Raw genomic sequence first — 21,657 nt, forward strand, 5'->3', positions numbered from 1 at the left:
GTGTTTCGGATTCCTTTGTTGTCAAAACAGGGGTCAGGCAAGGTGTTGGCCTGTCTACAGTGCTTTTCAACTGCGTCCTTCGAAACATCGTCAGAACTAGTCACGAAAGATTAATGGAAGCTAATTATAGCTAGTTGCAAATTGGGTCCAAATCGAAGGGGATATAGGTGGACTGCTTGGCTTTTGCCAATAACATTGCCGTTCTGTCAAACGACGTAGATACTGTTAGAGTTCAAATCGAACTGTTAAAAGAAATCGATGAAGAAACTGGTCTGCAAATGTCATTTGAGAAACCATAAGTCAAGACTAACATTAAAGACACCCCACCAAAATGGAATCGCCCGGGCAGACAAATTCAAGTACCTGGGTGAGATCATCATGATAAATGGACTGCACAAGGATGCGCTTTGGGAACGGATACGCAAACTAGAAACATGCCACACGACCTACAACAAGAAATACCTTTCCCAGAATACTAACGTTCGTCACTAAGAAACAGTTTCGAAGTCTCTAGTTTTGTATGCAACCGAAACCTTATCCGTAAACGCTGATAGAACACTCCTCGAAGAACTGAAGAAAAAAGTGTGCAAAATCATTAGAAGAATCATAGGATCCAAGTAGAAGAATGGCATCCATCAAAAGAGATCCATCAAGGAAGTCTACAGTAAAATAGAAGAAATTACAGACGTAATCCGTAAAAAACGATTACGATTTTATGGTCACCTGAAAAGAATGGACGGAATTAAGTTAATCAAAAATATATTCCTCTGTTTTGATTCAAAACCTAGAACTATAATGCCATGGTTTAAAAACACCAAAGAAGACCTCATGATACTACATATCAAACCCAAAGATCTTTTCTGAAAGACGATAGTGGGAACCGGAATAATCCGACACGAGCAACCGAAAATAAGACACACTTTGGTAAGAAGAGAGCAAGCAGGGAAATCTGCGCTTAGAAAAAAGTCAAGGTCCGCGCTAGATGCAAAAATCTTAACGTGATCCTAGATGGCCCCAATGAATAATAATATTTTCTGTTTGTGTTGTTCCTGTCCAGATGTAAGAAAGGGCCCAAGGCCCTAAACCTGGCCATACTAAATAGTGAATAACCACACAAATAAAATAAAATATCCACTCCTTGTCTAGCCAAGAAATATCTCTTCCTGGACACCATACCCTAACATCAAATTGAAGGTCATTGTCAATGAATTCTTCCCCAAACACCATCATACTATCTGCACTTCGTCATACATCCTCCACCATACAGTTAACCTGTTACCCATGGGCCATGGTGGACTTGCTATTGGGTGCTGCAAGAGCATCGCCCCCAATCCCTACGCAATACTCCTACTAAACATCTTATTCACGCTCTCCTCTTCAAACCTATGACTGTTTCCTATGCCTTTACCTATATACGATCACATCATTCCATCCCATACGACTTCCTCACCCATTTAAACCATACCTTTCCAACCTTTACTATTACTGCTCACCTTAACGTCCAAAGCCAGTCCCATGCTGACCTCCAGTGGTTGTGTCGGTTTACTGACTCATTCCATGCTGATATAGCCTCTTTCACACTGCAGTTCCACTCCTGACGTTATCTCCACCTTTCCTAACGTCCTTGTGCACATTACTTTAGTAGATCTTGATCCCACTGGAAGACCACTCCCCTGTCCTCCTTATCATCCCTACCACCATTCTCTCGCCTTCCTACAACAGATATTCTCAAACGCCATAATTCACCACATTCCGACAAAGCCAATATATCCCTACTGTCCCATTCTCTTTACACAAGCTATCTTACTCATCTGTGGATCTCATCACTTTTGCGATTTTCCTGCAGACTTGTAAACTGAGACACACTGAGACACACCTGCACGATAATCATCTTCTCCCTGACACCCCAAGCAAAGCCAACATTATTGCCTCCTATCCCTCTGACATCTTCATCATTTTAGGTGACATCCACTTTGATTACTTCTTATTTCCTTAAGTCTATGAGTATACCAATACCGCTCTCCCACACTTCGCTCGTAGCTTCCAATACCTCAACAGTATCCCACAGACAGAACTCAGTACTCCGATATCAACACAACTCATTCAACAAATGCCCCTGACTAATATAACACTGCTCCCAGTAACGACTGCATAACCTACAGACACCTGGAAGAATACCTCCTCTACTTCCTAGAAATCCTAACTACGCTTTATAAAATAGTTTCTGTTTCGTGCGGTGGAAAACCTGTCGAATCCTCATCTGCTTTAAACCTAATAAACCTGCCCCTGACACATTCTCCTACTGTTCCATCAGCCTCTACTCGGTGTTTAAGTAAGGCTTTTAAGTTCTTGCAGTTCTTACATATCCATTAACACCTAGCCATTCCTTTTTATCAATGTAGCTTCCACTTTCTACTCCTATAACCGACTCCTTTACCTCCCTCATCTCCTCTCTCACCAAAAACTGAAAATCCGTCATTTTTATCTCCTATAACCCCAAAAAACGCCATACGACCATGTATGGCATTCTGATCACCTCATTAAGCTCCAGACCTATGTACTTTCCATAAAATATGTCCACCTCATCAAATCCTTTCTCTATAACTGCTCGTCTTATATCATCATGAACAACACCAACTCCAGTATCTTCCATCCCACTGCAAGTTTGTCCCAAGTTGCTGTCCTCTGACTCCTGTGTGACCTCTACACAGCCAATAAGCCAAAGATCCCTCCTCCTGTTCATCTCCTCCAGTATGCCAATGACACAGACTCTCGTGGTCTACCCTACTGTCCAGAAATAGCAACGATCCATCCAGCTCCATCTCAATCATTCCACCTTCTGGTGCAACCAGTGGTCCCTCAAAATAAACACTACCAATATTCAGACAATAATTACAAGCAGAGTAACCCCAAGAACTTTAGCATTACCATTTGCGACCATTCTATCCACTAACTAGTACACTAAAATACCTCTGACTTACACTTGACGCCAAGTCACAAGGGAGCCCCTTCTACCAACCATTCAGCACGAGGCCCACAATGCACTAAAATTATTAGAACTACCAATGCCGGACATGGAGCATGGGCTTCTGCTCGCCACTTATGTTATGACACCATATAGATGTTTGCCATGTATTCCAACTAATGTTTTGGATCCGCTTATCCTCCCACTCCCCCCACTATCCTCCTCTACCAACTCATAAGATTCTCTGCTGTAGTCAGCCATCTTTAACACCTCTGAGGATCCTGCATTGCCTGTAAATGAACGCTAAGCCACCACTAGTTTCTTCTGTGCTGGCTGATCCTGGTACTCTGCCATGCATCTACCATCACATTCCCTCAACACTACACATCCATATCCTTTATTTCCTCTGTTAACGGAACTTTGATCGCCTTTCCTTACCTGACCATGAATCCACTCTGATATATCTCAGTCCTATTACATTTGAGAGATTCCTACCACCGTTCCCTTGCCGGGACTGCCTCCCCTCCACCCCTCTCCATCTAGCTCTTAATTCTTGGTTCAGAACTGCGTTCCTCCTTATTCTTCCAAAATCCTTTCTCCTAACAACCACAGACACAGGCCACCTCATACATATTATCCTTAAGAGCTGTGCTCTTGTGATACCCATATCCCTGACAATCTACTTCCAATCAGCAATTCTGTCATCTACTTCAATCAGTTAACACATCGTCCTTCTATGTTTTACCTTATGCTATTGTCAACTGGTCTCTATATATCTGTGTGCAGCACTCAGGTTCCATTCATCTGTGTCTATATTTTAAGTAATCAACAAATCAGTCTTTTACTTTTTAACGTATACAACCGACGATATATTTTTTATTGTGCAAAACTGTATTCTTTTTTGTCAAGTGGAATGTCTAGTTTTACTACAAAGTTTTTAAAATTATTACTCTCATGTGGCTGAAGAGCAGAAAATTGTATCCCCTGACAGTCCAAGTTCTTCCCATGTGGAGTGAGGGGGATGAAATAATACTAAGGCGAGAACAAACTTCTGAATGGCGGTATGAGGGTTGTTACACCTCTTTCCATATCGACTAACACTTGCCCAGGTTGCTCTCAGAGATGGAATCTCGATAGGGACATATTTCGGCTGTTGTCTTCACGCCCTACGTCATCACCAGTGCCAACAGGATGAGTTGCCCACCACTGTCATCGTCTCTGCCCCCAGTTCTCATCTTTGCTGCTTGTTCTTGCTTCCATTTATTACCTTTTCTGCCACTTGTTGCTGCAACCAGACTTGGTCACTGTCAGTGAGTGCAAATGCACATATTTGCTTTCAATGTTCGCCTCCATCAGCAAAACAGCGCTGTAGCTGCCCTCATTCACCAATATATCAACCTATAACTACACCATCCTCAGTCACATAATCATCTACTCTCATTTGTACTCCACCATCTCCACTTGTTTCTTTATTATATTCACATCCTCTTCTGCTCTTCTCTCATTTCCCTCCTTTCCCACTATTTCGATGACACCACATGTCTTCCTCCTCTCACACACTCTATCCCCAGATTTATTACCTTCTCATGTGCAGATATCAGTGCCCCAGCAAGCACAGCAGCTCCATTACGACCACCGCTGCTGCCACCACTGCCACCACTGCCACCACTGCCGCCAGTGTCATAACTGTACCAGCCAGCAGCGCCTTTTGTTCATATTGCTGTTTCATTGCCACCGTCATCATCACTATATCTGTGTTCACAAGAAGAAGCCCGAGCCAAATCTATTCCAGAAACAACCAGACCTTCACCAGCAACTTACACTGCTGTTGTGATAGGATAAACCTCATCTGCATCAGCTACAATCCCACCAGCTCCAGGATAGATAGATATTGGCAATGGGACCGGAAAGAGAGATAGTCGATACTACCCTCGACCTAGAGGCGCGATACAGAACAGTACACTAACTTAATGGCGCCACTGCTCACATAAATGTGTCTTTGTCACTATGTATGGTTTCTCCGCGAAGGTTCTCTTTGATTTAATTTCTATGTTCAATGCCAGAGCCATGTACTGGACTTCGTTTACTTCTTGGATACCAAAATCGCCAAAATCTGTGACTTGTAAGAATGTTTAATTTCCTAATGCTGTTGGTACAGGACTCCTGGACATAGGGAGAATAGATTTATGGCACTATTTGGACAGTGGGTCACTTTACTAAAATTATAACCCATTCGTACGTCCCTGCCAGCAGCTATTCACTTGTAGATTGGCTGGAGGCTACTCCCCTACACTTCAATGATAGTCTGGAGTACTTTTATTACTTTTACCCATCCTTCCCACATAACATTATTGGCTATTATAGATGGAGTAACTCTCTAGTGCTAGACCAATAGCGAAAATATCATCTCTATATCCAGCAGTTATTGGCGAGACTGGCTAGACCTACTCTCTAGTGCTCAATCAATCGCAACTACTCTTCCCCAGCTCCCTTGCTTCACAGTCAGAGGAAAAAAATAGACTTGTTCCACTGATTTTTGAATTTCTCATCAAGATGGAGGCAGAAGGTGGTGAACATTCAGGATAATCCCTAAAATGAATGAAAATAAAGACTATGTTACGTCTTTCCAGGCAGCAGCTCAGCACAGAGCGAGCATTCCACCCCCCAATTTCTAAGCAGGATGGGGAGAAGAAAGATTTTCCCACAATTTTTTTTGTTTTTTTTGGGGGGGGGGGAGGGGAGCGGGGATGGGATGGAAGTGAGATTTCTTTTCCCAGTACGGCATTATCGTGAACTAGAATACACACAGAGGAAAATTTTATAAAGTTTTTTCAACAGGGTAGCACCTGCACATCCCAAAAATTACGAAAGTATCCTATTTCCTTCCATATGAACAGCTCAGGATACCCCGTGCGACTTTTCCCGCCATTTTGCTACTGGGCTTGGGGAGGTGATTTGAGGGAAGTTATAGGAAGTGAAGGTGCGGGAATAACCAATGATGTCATCTGCTCAAGTCATCAGTGCGATGTTGGCACTTCTACACCAGGCAGAGGTGGTGGGAGGGTCTGTCATCTTAAATTCTGCAACAATGCTGACAATACTGGCAGCACTAGTAGTCTCTTTACCCAACTACTAGTGTCTGAATGGGCGTAGATGAATCCCATCATCGGTGACTTCACTCCTTCGTCGCAGTTACTTTTGGCTGACTGTTGCTTTCAACAGTATTCCTCTAACCTTGGAGAGCCACTGTTCTATCGACGGACGTGTGGCACATGACAACTGTAAGAGCGTGTCCTCGAAACAGACGTTTAGACGAAAATTATTACTTAATGGGGTTGCTTATCATAAAACCTTGGATTATATATGAAAGAGATGGTGAATTGCTGGCCTATGAACTCTGTACAAGTCTGTAGTAATACGCGACAAATCATAGGAAGAGGCCGTGCTTGGATTATGACATAAACATTGAAGGTTAAAGATCGGCCAGTTTGTCAGTAGTGGGCAAAATTAAGCTCATGACATGGAGAAGACATTTTCCTAAAGTCTGTCACGACATTATTAACCAGAAAACTAGGCGGCTTATATAGCACATGTGCATGTTGAAAGTAACTATATTTCGACACGCTGCTGTCACTTCCTCGATGGCAGAGGAGGCGAGCCAGATGGTGGAGATGGCATAAACGCAAGAGACCGAACTGATTGATGTCTTTGCATATCTACGGCCCATCTACACCCAACTGGTGTGACAAATTCCTCTCAATTTCTTCTCCAAGTCGCCTAATTAAGCAGTTGCCCTACAGTTGCCGCAGCAGCACGTCCCATTACCTAGTGTAATAGGGATTGTGAAGATGAATATAGTACTATTTATGCTTCCCATGAAGATGGGTGTATCTTACTGGGAATTCTTGACAGTCTGTGCATCTGGTTCGTTATGTAAGACTGCGTACGATCGTAATTGTATGATTGTCGTTGAACTGTGTGACAAATGTGTTTTTCTTGTCAGCTTTATTTTGTGTCGTGTATGGGATTTTTATCTAGGTTGGCAGCAGCTGGAATTGGTTGTCGGGACTTTCTTATCCCGATGTAGTGAAGCATCTCCGCTCCAAATGGATTTATCTAGGCGAACGAGTGGGCTTTGGGGGAAGAAGGAAGCTGGCGGCAAAATACTTAACACTTTTGTCGACAGACATTGAAGAGCGGTACGAAGGCTGTCGTAAGTGGCAAGGAGGTTTATCAGCGCTGCTGTTCCTTTTCCTGAAGGCTACGCCGGGCCGAGTGGTTAGCGGATCATCCGATGTGTGTGGGAGACACAGTGACTTGCAGCTCTCCTGCGAACCTTGCAGAACTAGCCCTCCTGAAATAAAGGATTTGCGGAGACATGGCTTAGCCACAGCCTGGGGGATGTTTCCAGAATGAGATTTTCACTCTGCAGCGGAGTGTGCTCGCAGGAGAGCTTCTGTAAAGTTTGGAAGGTAGGAGACGAGGTACTGGCACAAGTAAAGCTGTGAGGACGGGGTGTGAGTCGTGCTTGGGTAGCTCAGTTGGTAGAGCACTTGCCCGCGAAAGGCAAAGGTCCCGAGTTCTAGTCTCGGTCCTGCCAGAGTGAAAATCTGATTCAAGAGAAGTTATTGTCCATCTCAGATTACGTACCACTTAGTGAAAATTAATATCTAGTGCTACAGATTCTTTTCTAAAGCGTGAAACTGTTAATTGGTTAGCGACTCGTAATGGTATCAGTTGCTATGTTTATGTTGCCTTGTAAGTCAGTGTGAATAGGTAGTTCTTTACTAGTGCATAAAGTAAACACCGTCGAAATTTACTGTAGGATAAAGTTAGGTCCTTTCATCAAATTGTGAGGTTTATTGTTTTAATTGAGAGGTTGATGATAACTTTCTAAGGTTTGTTTCAGAACTAAAGTATCGTTTTTAAAAATTTTCTTCCAATGTTTCAATGTTTGATACTATTATTGTATTGTGGACCAATCTAAAGAGAATTTTTTGTTCGGTGATCAGCGACCGAGGATTTATACAAATATGGTCTTTAATAAATATTTTAAAAAATGGAAGTGTAATCCTGACTCAATCAATCGCTCCACCCTTTCCTACTGTGGCCCAGCTACGTCTACAGTTTCATGTTAAATAACCCAGATTTGGTGTATTATTAAACAGACCTCTGGACAGTCTTCACTTTCTATTAGATGATCGTTTCTTTGTATATTTGTAACGAATTACGATACGTATAATTAGATATCACTGGCTGTCCCCGGTAGCTGAGTGGTCAGCGTGACAGGATGTCAATCCTAACGGCCCGGTTTCGATTCCCGGCTGGCCCGTAGATTTTCTCCGCTCAGAGACTGGGTGTTGTGTTGTCCTCATCATTATCATTTCATCCCCATCGACATGAAAGTCGGCGATGAGGGGTCAAATCGGAAGACTTGCACCCTGCAAACGGTCTACCCGATCAAAGGTGCTAGTCACACGTCATTTCCTTTTTACATTAGATATCACTGTCATTTTATACGTTTTTGACTACTGCTTGCGATGAATTGCTTTTCTGATGGTCTTCTTTCATTAGGAACAATTGAATTGACATCATTTGTGTTTACAATAAATACGTGATAATCATTTCCTTTACACTTTTGTTTCTCACTTGGGACTAAGTACATGTCCACTGATTAGCCAGAATATTATACCACCTACCTAATAGCCGATATGTCTTCTTTTGCCACGGATAACGCCTCATGACATGGAAACTATGAGGCCTTGGTAGGTCGCTGGATGGAGTTGACACCAAATATGCACACGCAAGTCGTCTAATTCCCGCAAATTCCAGGAGAGCAGGAGAGTGGCGATGCTCTCTGACGCCACGTTCAGTCACATACCATATGTGTTTGATTTGGTTCAGATCTGACGAGTTGTGGGGGGGGGGGGGGAGAGGCACTACATCTATTGAAAATCGTCACTGGATTCCTCGAACTCTATCACATTCCTGGTTCTGTGACATATCGAGTTTTGTTGAATAATCCCACTGCTGTGAGGAAATACGATCGCCATGATGAGGTGTACGTGGTCTGCAACCAAATATAGTACTTCTTGCCGGCCGCCTTGGTGTCTTGCACGAGCTCCTCTGGACCCATGGATGCCCACGTGAATGTTTCCCATACCATGCTGGAGCCGCCACCAAACTGTCTTTGGGCTGTAGTACAGGTGTCAAAGGGATGTTCCCCTGGAAGACCACGGATTCGCGCCCTCCAGTTGGCATGATGAAGAAGGCATCGGGATTCATCAGACCATGCAACGCTCAGCCACTGTGCCAACGTTTAGGGCCGATGTTCAAGTACCCATTTAAGTTATAGTTGACAATGTCGTGGTGTTAACATTGGCACTTTCATGGGTCATCGGACCCAGAGAGCCATTGTCAGGAGTGCTTCGTGCTCTGTGTGTTCAGACATACTTGTACTCTGTCCAGCATTAAAGTCGGATATTAGTACCGCGACAGTTCACCGCCTGTCCTGTTTTACCAGTCCGCCCAAGTTACATCTGACACGAAGGGTAGCCGGCCAACCCCCAGACGTCTGGACGCGGTTTCACCTTGATTTCGCCACGTGTTGATGACAATCACTACAGCAGTCGTCAAACACCCAACAAGTCGTGCAGTTTCCGAAATGCTAGTGCCAATCTGTCCTCGGTCAAACGGACAGATCGCCCATCTTTCCCATTCTACGCATGGGCAGCACGCACACTGATACAACACCACCGTTTGTGTGTCTGACTAGTAGTCATTCCTGGCCAGGTGACTTTGCTATTGACTGGACCGGTTTACGCCGATAGGAGATCGGTGGTCATAATGTTCTAGCTGATCTATTTACATGTTTGACATTTATTGTCATCTCAAATTACGAACTCTAATTAGTTTTATTTCGATTTTCTGGTGTACGCTTGTGACCTGCATTGTTGTATAAGTTCAGCTCTATTTTGTGCATTTCGGTCGGTACTTGGCTGATTGGAATTTTTATTCCACAATAGAATTTTGATATTATTCTATGGCTTTGTATTTGACACTGGAGATATTGATGCTGTTACACTATGGTCTGTGCTTTTTAAATGCCTTTTAGAGCATTTGTAGCTATGGATATTGCGTTTTTGCACATTTAATATACTTTGCTTTCGGCATTTAATTTTTTTAATTCGATTATTTTACTGTAGTTTCCTTGTAGTAATCTAGTGACTCACGTATTGTCTCTTGACTCCTTTTACACCTTTTCTGGCCTAGCTCTATAAGCTTCTTGAACTTTAAGGCACTGTGTGTACACTGTAAACTTATTCTGATCTGTTTTAATAACAGGAACAATTTTACTCAAGTATTTGATCTATGATTTTTGAAAACAAACTGAAGGTTGGTCCCTAATTCACTGCTCTGATCCTACAATATTACGTGTTACAAACTAGAGGGCACAGTGAAAGAAACAAATATAATTTTCTTTAGAAAATATTTGGAACTAATCTTTTACCGCAAGATAGTCTCGAAACATTTCCTTTTTTGTAAGCATAATCTGATGAACGTAATCCTTCAGATTCCTCTGATCTATCTTTCTGCATTTTTTAACTGTTTTCTTTTTCCTCCATTCGCTGCCTGTTTGCTGAGATAGTGTACCCTGTCACAAGGAAAGGTATCACTGTATTCTTTAGGTTTTAATAATCAATAAATAGTATGAGTTCGCATCCCTTACTGCTTTCCCAAGGCAAATAATACGGTAATTCACTCTCACAATGGATAACATAGAGAAAAATTAATAAAGTTCATACAGGAAGACACAGGTGTAGGTTCCACTATTGAACACTGAGTAAAGGATCCCCTTGCTTTGATCATACATCATTTGATATTAATTTCTTCCATCTATTTCAGTGTAAGAATAAGCAGATATCAGAGCAGAAGTAATAGCAATCAGATTAGTAGCCAGCCCTGTTATTACCACTCATACATAATAAGATGCTCCTCTTAACGTTGCAAGGAATAAGTAAATCATATTTTAGTAAATTAATATTAGTTTCCGTCTGGTGTAATGTTCTCAAGATAGGAATCTCACTCTTGTCTCGTGTCTTTTATGACACAGTTCCTCAGTCATTAAAGACTCCTTCCACGTAATATACACAGGTGTCGTTGTGACGAGAAGGGTCCCTCGTCGCTAGGCTTCAAGTGAAGCAGGGGGTCGACACTATATTTTGGGCCGGAATGCGCTGGAGAATCCAGTCTTCTAACTGACAATGGAAGCGCCTGCAGACGAGAAGGACGTGCAGCGGCGGCGGTTGCCTGTGTACCGTGCAAAAGCGCGCAATTTTTTGTCGTCTGTTATCCTGGTAGGATAATTCAAAAATACCCACAATGGAAGGGAAAGGCACAAGCGTTTCTTCTTCTCTCATAGTTCAACAATGAGCCTAAAGCTCCGATTGGCTGCTAATGTCAATGTGTAGATTTTCTCAGGGACACAACAGAACACAAGAGGATCGAGTGGAATATTCCCTCAACTCTGTTAGGTCAAGAAGTAATCACGGACCGTCACTGGGTACTTATGATTTTGGCACAGTCTTTTCTTTCATAGGTTTCCAGAAACTTCGGAAGCAGAAGTTCTTTGTCACTCAGAGGCCGACTTTGGCGATGAGCAGAGGGGTAGACGCACAATTCTTAGAGCAATTCGTGGTATGATTCTGGTGCTGTGGCAAGTGTTCGCGCATCAGCCTCCAAATTTAACTGAGACTGGCACCGCGGTAATTTTAGCAGTGTCACGATAATGTTAGGCATTTCTTAAAGCCATGTTCATCATTCTTAGTTTCTGTTTCCAATTTTTTCGCGTTGTGGAAGTAGATTCTTATTAAAACTTCGTGCTACCATATCTTTATCTTTGCAAGTGCATGTATTATTTCTTGTTCATGTTTGATTAGTACCTCATCTTGTATCATACGTAATGTAATTATTTCTGCCATGTCGCGATCACTGTAGCTGATTGTGTCGCGATCACTGTAGATAACATGTTTGTATATTAAATTTCGCAGTAACTTTCGGGACAATCATGTGTGTATTACGGGTAACTGAGACAGTTCATGCTTCATGCATATTTTGCTATTGTTTAATGTAGATATTCGTTACGTTTAGTTTTTACCCTTGTATGCGGATTCTTGAGAAATAAATGTGTGTACTGATATATAAGGGATATTTTATTTTGGCAGTTTCGTTGTGCAAACCTTTCTCCTAGTGACAGCGTTCTCCCAAGGTACTTTAACTGTAGTCGCCCCGTTGGCAGATCTCTTTCAGCCTATCTAAATTAAATCTAAAGAATCTTCCTGAGATTATCCACGTGGAAAAATATCACTTTAAATCTTCAAATGTACGCTCTCTATGAAGCGTATTCGATGTTTCAGGTATATTACAAAGGATTGTTCCAAAAGATTTAACTGAAACTAAAATTTGCGTGTCATGAAATTTTCCATTAAGAACCCATACTAACACTTTTACATTAGAATGTTGAAATGTTCAGTCTATGGTTAGGAAAAGTATGGGCAAAATTCCAGTGTACCAATACTCATTTTAGAGATGTGTATGTGGAGAGAGTGTTATTCCTTTATGATCTTCTACAAATCAGAGGGACTAAGAAATCAACTGTTATACAAAATTATAATTTGATACTTTACTCTTTCTGTGGCATTCCTTCTCTTGAAGCATAGCATTATCACCGTTTTTTCCAAACTCCTCGATTGTAGGTGTGCAGGTCCATATTTCTGACATGGCCATTTTTCAATTGGTAACAAATTCAGCTCCCGTATCGTTACTACAACGGATTATACTGTCTATCCGTAAGAGTCCACACCAGACGAGTGGCGTACCACCGGATACGAAGGTGAGGTAGTGATAACTCCCCATCGTCTGCTTCCCACATTACTGCATCGAGCCCAGGCTGCGCAGTGTGAATATAGTGTTAGCGGATAAACTTCAGAAGGATATTCCTAACAGGAAAAAGTACAAAATAGTGCACATCAATATCCGGAAATGGACGCTGAGTCCGTAGTAGTATAAACAACACTGGTACATTACATTACACATTAAGTGGTATAATCTTTTTACTTAATTGCAGCATGTCTGGCAACGTGTGGAAAGGTTATCGCTGTGGGTATTCCTCCACGAGAGGAGGTTGCTAGCTGGCCGTTGCAACAAACCTCCATCACTGCGGAAATTACTTCATGAGCACTTTTCACTGATGAAGCGAGTTGCCAACATAAGCTAACACAGTCGACATTGGTGAGCCACAGAAGATCCTCGGAAATGGTTTAGTTGTTGTATCAGCAACAATTTAGCATCTGTGTATAAGCAGGGATCGTTAGTGGCCACCTACTTGGACCTGTCTGTCTTCCCTACGACGTATGTGGCGTTCCTTCGAAAGATTTTTTCTCGTTTTCTGCGCATTTACCAATACAACAAGTAATGTGGCTGTTGCAAAATCGAGCACCAACCCACTTCCGTATCATTTTTCATCAGCACTTCAATATCGTCTTTCCCAGGAGTTGGAGGTGGAGAGAAGGCAATTGTGCCTGGCCACCTCGATGATTCGCTTAAACTGCCAACGCCTTTTACGTGTGTGGCATCTGAAACGTATTGCGTATGCTGAACCGGTGACTGACGTGCAGATCGTTGAACAGCCTGTGATACCGTTAGATTGACACGTGAAACACTGAAAAGTATAAGACGTGGAAAGTGTGATACGTTTGTACGCTTCCGCTGAATCCAATGGCGGCGTTTATAGCACGTAAGAAATTGATACCATGTAATGTGTAATGTAATGTATTGGTACTAATTGCTTGGCTTCAGATTCACCATCAGTTTCTAGACGTAAGTCGATACGAACATTTTGGTTCTTCTTCCTATCAGTAGTGAAGTTAGTATTACTTAACAAGAATCCTGTATCGTTTTCTCTGAACAGGTATAATTATTTAATTCTCATGATAATGAAATCAAGCCGAAAACTAAATTTTCCTGACGTCTTTATTTAATATAATATTTTTTATATTACCTGGCATACGTAAATTTGTATGTATGTAAGTGCTGCACCTATATGTGAACAACAAAAGTCAAGAGGTTTATGCGACATTTTAACAAGTGAACTGTATACCAGAATGGGATGTGATAATATTTATCTTTTAGGTAGTAAAGAGACCCAAGTGATTTTCTTGACATCCTCTATTACCTAGCGTCATACCTCTTAATTATTTAGTTGGTTGTAATTCAACTTCGAAGCACTAGAGGTCCAATAGCACTAAGACACCCTTTACCACAAAACAGTGCAAATGATTCCGTTACTGGAAGCAGACATCAGTGCTACTTAAAAAGCTTTTCACCATACTGTCATCGTTATGAGACTAAAAGACAAGGAATCCGTTAATGCTAGCTTGAGTCATATTTTAGTGTTTCTAAATGTCAGTTGTTGAAAGTAAAAACGTAATTTGTGTAAAGTGAACTTGAGTGAGAAAGAAGTTCAACGTAACATTCAAATTACTGGTAAATTTTTAAGTACAATACTAGTTTTGTATACTTGATTCCTTATATATATTCGATTTCAATTACGCGATGAGCCACACAAATCTGAAGGCTGTAAATTCAACTAAACACTTAGGGATTACAATTACAAATAACCTAAATTGGAACGATCACATAGATAATGTTGTGGGTAGAGCAAACCAAAGACTGCGATTCATTGGCAGTACATTTAGAAGGTGCAACAGGTCTACTACAGAGACTGCTTACACCACGCTTGTCGACCATATTCTGGAGTGTTGCTGTGCGGTGTGGGATACTCATCAAGTGGGACTGACGGATCACATCGAAAAAGTACAAAGAAAATCAGCTCGTTTTGTGTTATAGCGAAATACGTGAATTGGAGTGACAGTCATTAAAACAAAGGCGTTTTCCGTTGCGACGGGAACTTCTAATGAAATTTCAATCACCAGTTTTCTTCTCCAGTTGCGGAAACACTCTGTTGGCGCCCACCTACAGAGGGAGAAATGATCATCACGGTAAAATAAGAGAAATCAGGGCTCTCACAGAAAAGTTTAATTACTCGTTTCTCCCGCACGCCGTTCCAGAATGGAACGATAGAGAGACAGATTGAAGGTGGTTCATTGAACTCCATGCCAGGTACTTTACTGTGAATAGCAGAGTAATCACATAGATGTAGATTAGCAATTTATTTACTTAGTAATAGTACTATTATGTGTCTGATATAGACCTATTAGTAGTGTAGCAATAAACAATCAAACTGTGTACAAATAATTTTTTAATAAAGTAATTTTTTCCATATCCTATGGCTGAGGAAGGTAATAGAATCAGTCCTGAAGATACCAACAATGACAGTGGCAGTTTTATTATTAGTTGCAGTGATGCACCGCTATTTGGAGTCGGGCATGATTCTAATCAAGAAGAGATTACAATAATTCGGATGACAGTGATCAAATCCAAGAGCGTTTTTCAGGCAAATTCCATTTTTAATCTTTTATAAGTAGGATTTTTTGCGCTTACATTTTTAACTCTTAATATTTAAAAAAATTATGTTCAATTTACAAAAACTTGATTTCGTAGATAACACAAAAGAAGAAGGATCTGGTCCAATTGAAGACTTCTCATCCAACGCTGTTTCCCCTTAACCTCAGCTCCTGGGAAAAGGGGAAGAAGAGAGCAAAGCTGGAACTGTCGCAAGAAAATGAAACAGAAGTACACAAGGCACGTTTATAGTGATCGTAATATGAAGTTGCATGAAGTGAAAAGGTTACGTGAATACAGTCACCAGCGTGGGGACAAATGTAATGAAAATGTTTGCCATAAGCAGAGGAAAGTAATATTTAAAGTGTATTCGGAACTAGGTAGCTGGGAACATCAGACATCGTTCTTAGATGCATATGGTGAGTAAGAAAACCACAGCTGTCACTCCCAAAGACGTATCAGGAATTTGAAAACTGAATGGTTTCGCAGCGTACAAAACTTACGGGAAAAAACTCTTGAAATATTCGACAAAAGCATAAGAAATGTTACCATTTAAAAAATAAAATCCATGTAGTATTTCATCAAGTGGCATACGAAGAAAGAAGAAGCCCCCAAATAAAATCCCAGCAAACAACCCAAGGTATTTAAACTCAAACTTAAGTGTGTCAACAATGAGTGAATCATTTTATCAAGAAGAAAAAAAGTGAAACCTGAAAGAGAAAGTTTACATAGACGTATTTTCAAGACAGAGTTTAACCTAAGGTTTCATAGGCCTCATACCTGTGAAACTTGTGAAAGTTTGCAAATTATAAATCAAACAATGCATGCCTGATGAAAAAAAATGCAGCTGAAGTTGGAAAAAGAAATTCTTTCAAGGTAAGCAGAGGCAGCAAAAGAAGCCAAAAGAAATGCAAGAAATTAAAGGACTAAAACCATGTTGCGATATGCTTTGGTGTTCAAAAGATGATGATGAAACCACTTGTAACGAACTCTTAAGACTATCACTAGCAGCAGCTGTACAAGCAGTGATACTGCCCATATGTTTATGTGACAGGAAGGACAAGCAAGCAGGGGTGGCCAGGAGATAGCATCTTGTCTGTTGAACTATATCCAGAGTCTTCCTCGCACTGTGAGGCACATTTCAGCCTACAGTGAAAACTATGGGAGGAAGAAGAAAAGCCATCTAACAATAAAAATTTGGTGATATAGTGTTCAGAACATTTAAATTAAAACTGTTGATCCCCCTTTCCTAGTTTCTGTACACTCACACAATAAATGTGATCAGCATTATGCGATCATTGACTTAAAAAAGAAGAATAAACGTGACTTGTGTGTAACAGAAGACCTAAATAATCTAACTGCCGCAGAGCGTCGTAAATTTTTTGTTATTAAAATGTCAGATGAAGATTTCATCGATTTTCAACCACTAAACCAATACTACAAGAAAACTGTGCCGTGGGTACGAGGAACGTAGGTACTTCATTATGAAAAGGCCTACTCAAATACTCTTTTTCACAAAACAACATCAGCTAAAGGTATTTTGCCTCAACAGGAACTCCCAATGACAATACAAGAAACAGGTAAAGTGCCTGGACAACTTTCCACCCTTCAACCCATTGTTTAAAAGCCAATGCCAAAATATAAAAAACAGGGAGACCTGATGGAGTTTCTGCAATTCGTGCCACCGATACATTCTGTCGAAGCCTATCCCACGAAACGAAGACCGGTGAATTCTTATAACATGGTACACATGCAGGTGATGATGTCGGTACTGACTTGGCAACAACAAGTGTGACACATATGATGCTTTAATATAGGTTGAAAATCTCTTGTTTTGTAAATCAATAAGTAAAATTTTGATGCAGTACTGTACCTTTTTATAACAATGAAAGTCTGTTGTTTCGTTAATTACTATGAGCTTCATTACATTGTTTATTTTAAGTAAGAGGTAAGGGTACCTTTTATACGAATCAAACACAAAATGGATGTTCTCCCTACTTTTATCTCTGGTAATAAAAAGCGAAGGACCTTAGTGTTCATTTGATGTTGTAGAAATGGTGAAATTCTAATTTTCCCTATTACCAGCACTGTAAACTATGACTTGAGTCTTCTGGAAGCTGTGATTTTGTTATTAATCCCTTCTGTTGTTCTCATAAATTTTCTTTTGCATAGGTGATGAGCCCAAAGAGATTAAAAAACTGCATAAAATACGAGAAATGAACGGTTGAAGGAAGAGAGAAAGGGAGTGTCGAAGTGAGATTTTCTGGACACTATGAAAATGAGGATAGAGATGGTGTGTAAAGGTGATAAATTACGTACAGATTCAGCAAGAGCGTAGAGGAGCTGACGAGTGAGCTACAAATGACGGAAGAACGTGGCATTTTACTGAATTACGGCTAGGAATGTGTAATTACTAAAGAACACTTTTGGGCTAGCATACCACATTTAGTTTTCTTACGTACATATTCTATTTTAATAAAGGAACGCACAAACAACAATATATCGGTTACGACTAAAAATCAGCGATTGTGAGTAAATTTAAAATACTAGACCTTTTACGTCGCGACACTGAGCTCCGTCCCACATCCTAGAAGACCTGCCATGGGACTAGATGCACTTGCCATGACACTAATAATCTCCTAACAGTCAAAGAGTAATTGATCTTTGGGCTCCAGCCTGTGATTCACAGTATAATAAAAATACAAGGATAACGAAGTTATTTGTAAAGCTATCAGTACTGTAAATAGTGTAAATAAATATGCTCATTCCTGAACCACCTAAAAAATATTGAAGTGTGTGTCACTTCATTCAGTCACGGGCACAATAAATTCCACGTGGCTATTCCTTACTATTCTGGTCCCAATTTAATAGTGCTTTTCTGAAAAGCCGTTAGATTCAAGCCAGTCTCTTTCCCAAGAATGTCTATGACAATGTTAGTGTATATTCGGGTTAAATCAAGAAAGGATCCACGTGAAGTTAGCAAAACTAACGGAGATAGAGATTGCAGCATTATTCGCCGTCTTCATATGCCACGAGGTAGGCTAGACTTGTTTACAAATGCCTTTGCGCATCGAAAAACATTAACAGGAAAATAGAAATAGCTGTGTTTACGTGACAGGAACCAACGTGAGGTTTACAGAAATCGATGTCTTTCAGAGGATAAAAAAATAGAATCAAATTTGAAGGAGGAATTAGCTACTCATCTGATATATTTATCCGATGACGATAGAGCCGAGTAGTTTAAGTGATGACCATAACTAATAACTTTCAAGAAGTCTTGTAACTAGAGGGTACGAACCAGTAACAAACTCTTGTACAAAATGCAGCATATCAATTCTACTAGCAGTAACTGTTCAAAAATTAAAAAAAAAAAATAGAGATTTCTGGTCTTATGTACACGCAGAAAATTTTATATGTACGTTATCAGTGCAAATCGGTAACAAAATCAAGCAATGAATATCCATTCGTAAGGAAGTAAATAAAAATAATGGGAAAAAGAGATACAGATATAAACCCTTATGAGAGTTACTCGCAAAATGGCGAAGTCCAGCAAAAAAGACTGCACACCTTGAGAGACGCCTTGGTGGCAAAGAGCTTGCTGCAGTCTTCACACTCGTAATTCCTCTGCAGCTCGGTGGCTGCTTCGCAGGATAAAGTTGGATTTGCTGGCAGATCTTCAGGTCTCCGGGAAGATTCTGGCAAGTCTCGGAGCTGCTGCCGTCGACGCCGCGGAAGCTGCATTTGTTGTGGATTTGGCTGCTTGATTTCCTGGAAGTGCTCTGGAATCTTTGATGGTGATAATGAGTGTGATGGTGCTGCCGGGAGCGGTTGTGATTGCGGGAGAGATGGCACCGCGGGAGTGAAATGATCGCTCTGCTGTGGAGGAATACAGAGAGGTGGTGGAGATGGTGGTGGCTGGTGCTCCGTAGGGGCAACACACTGATGCTGTTGCAGCTGTTGAAGAGACGACACGGCCTTCGCCCCACAGGGTTTGCCGCTACCGCTGCTGCTGCTTCTGTTGATGTTATTGGTTTCTGGGCGTGTCTTGTTATCTGCAGGTACTACGCCCATCAACCGCTTCACGTGAAAGCTGTCCTCTGCCTGCACGTGCTGGCACGTTGACGGTGTCCAGGATCCCTCATGCTGCTGTATATGGGAAGTCGTACATGAGCTGCAGCACAAACAGTGGGCCTACTACAAAGAGAGAACGAGACTGCAAAGATTGTTAATCAGAGGTTGGAACATGCGAACCCTAAGTTAGAGTCAGGCCTGGTGGAGCTGTGTGGAAGCTAGCGGTTAAATCTGAAAAGCGAGGGGTCACGGGATCGAATCGTGATTGGAAAACAGATATTTTCGGTGCGGATTTATCTAGCCTCCACTACTCTTTATGGAAATTTGCTAGGAATTACACGTGGTAGAATTCCACTATAACTGTAGGTCTCCATTATGCAGTAGAATTATTGGGGTAGGTTAGCGATATACAAGTCTCCAAAGTAGTGTGCAATTGAGGGAATTGGACCTGGCCATTCAGCTACACGAAGTTACTGTGTTGTTATATCGTCAATATACTTTAAAGTAGAACAGATGTTCACTGAAACTTCCTGGCAGATTAAAACTGTGTGCCGGACCGAGACTCGAAATCGGAACCTTGGCCTTTCGCGGGCAAGTGCTCTACCATCTGAGCTACCCAAGCATGACTCACGTCCCGTCCTCACAGCTTTAATTCTGCCAGTATCTCGTCTTCTACCTTACAAACTTTACAGAAGCTCTCCCGAAAGAAAGGATATTGCGGAGACATGGCTGGAAACATCCCCCAGGCTGTGGCTAAGCCAGGAAGTTCCATATCAGCGCACACTCCGCTGCAGAGTGAAAATCTCAATCTGGATGTAGACTGTCTTCGAGAATTTGAGGGATATTCCACATCCATGTGAATTCATTGCTTCAAGGACTTAAACGGCGTTAGAACAACGCACAGAGGCATGACATGGTAACTGCAAGCCAATATTAATCTCCTCATGTGTCTGTTGCCGATAAAGTGACCCGAGGCCGTGTGCGTTTGGCACAAAGTACACTACTGGCCATAAAAATTGCTACACCAAGAAGAAATGCAGATTTTAAACGGGTGTTCATTGGACAAATATATTATACTAGAACTGACATGTGATTACACTTTCACGAAATTTGGGTGCATAGATCCTGAGAAATCAATACCCAGAACAACCACCTCTGGGCGTAATAAGGGCCTTGATACGCCTGGGCATTGAGTCAAACAGAGCTTGGATGGCGTGTACAGGTACAGTTGCCCATGCAGCTTCGACACGATACCACAGCTAATCAAGAGTAGTGACTGGCGTATTGTGACGAGCCGGTTGCTCGGCCACCATTGACCAGACGTTTTCAGTTGGTGAGAGATCTGGAGAATGCGATTGCCAGGGCAGCACTCGAATATTTTCTGTATCCAGAAAGGCCCCTACAGGATCTGCAACATGCGGTCGTGGTTCAAATGGATCTGAGCACTATGGGACTTAACATCTATGGTCATCAGTCCCCTAGAACTTACAACTACTTAAACCTAACTAACCTAAGGACATCACACACATCCATGCCCGAGGCAGGATTCGAACCCGCGTCCGTAGCGGTCACGCGGTTCCAAACTGAAGCGTCTAGAACCGCACGGCCACACCGGCCGGCATGCGGTCGTGCATTGTCCTGCTGAAATATAGGGTTCCGCAGGAATCGAATGAAGGGTAGAGCCACGGATCGTAACACATCTGAAATCTAACGTCCACTGTTTAAACTGTCGTCAGTGCGAACAAGAGGCGACCGAGATGTGTAACCGATGGCACCCCATACCATCACGCCGGGTGATGACGAATACACGAATACACGCTTCCAATGTGCGTTCACCGCGATGTCGCCAAACATGGATGCGACGATCATAATGCTGTAAACAGAACCTGGATTCGTCCGAAGAAATGACGTTTTGTCATTCGTGCACCCAGTGTCATCGTTGAGTACACTATCGCAGGCGCTCCTGTCTGTGATGCAGCGTCAAGGTTAACCGCAGCCATGGTCTCAGAGCTGATAGTCAATGCTGCTGCAAACGTCGTCGAACTGTTCGTGCAGATGGTTGTTGTCTTGCAAACGTCCCCATCTGTTGACTCAGGGAT

General features: G+C 41.8%; 1 protein-coding gene across 1 annotated transcript in view; it reads right to left on the reverse strand.

Moving 5' to 3' along the window:
• The window catches only part of LOC124805495 (oocyte zinc finger protein XlCOF6.1-like), a 54,607-nt gene extending 35,049 nt beyond the window's left edge, over positions 1–19,558 (reverse strand). The window contains exon 1 of the mRNA XM_047266058.1: positions 19,055–19,558. Within this exon, the coding sequence (XP_047122014.1) occupies positions 19,055–19,558 (504 nt within the window). The remainder of the gene's footprint in view (positions 1–19,054) is intronic.
• Between the last annotated feature and the right edge of the window lie 2,099 nt (positions 19,559–21,657).

Source organism: Schistocerca piceifrons, chromosome 7 (genome assembly GCF_021461385.2).
Source record: "Schistocerca piceifrons isolate TAMUIC-IGC-003096 chromosome 7, iqSchPice1.1, whole genome shotgun sequence".
NCBI lineage: Eukaryota > Metazoa > Arthropoda > Insecta > Orthoptera > Acrididae > Schistocerca > Schistocerca piceifrons.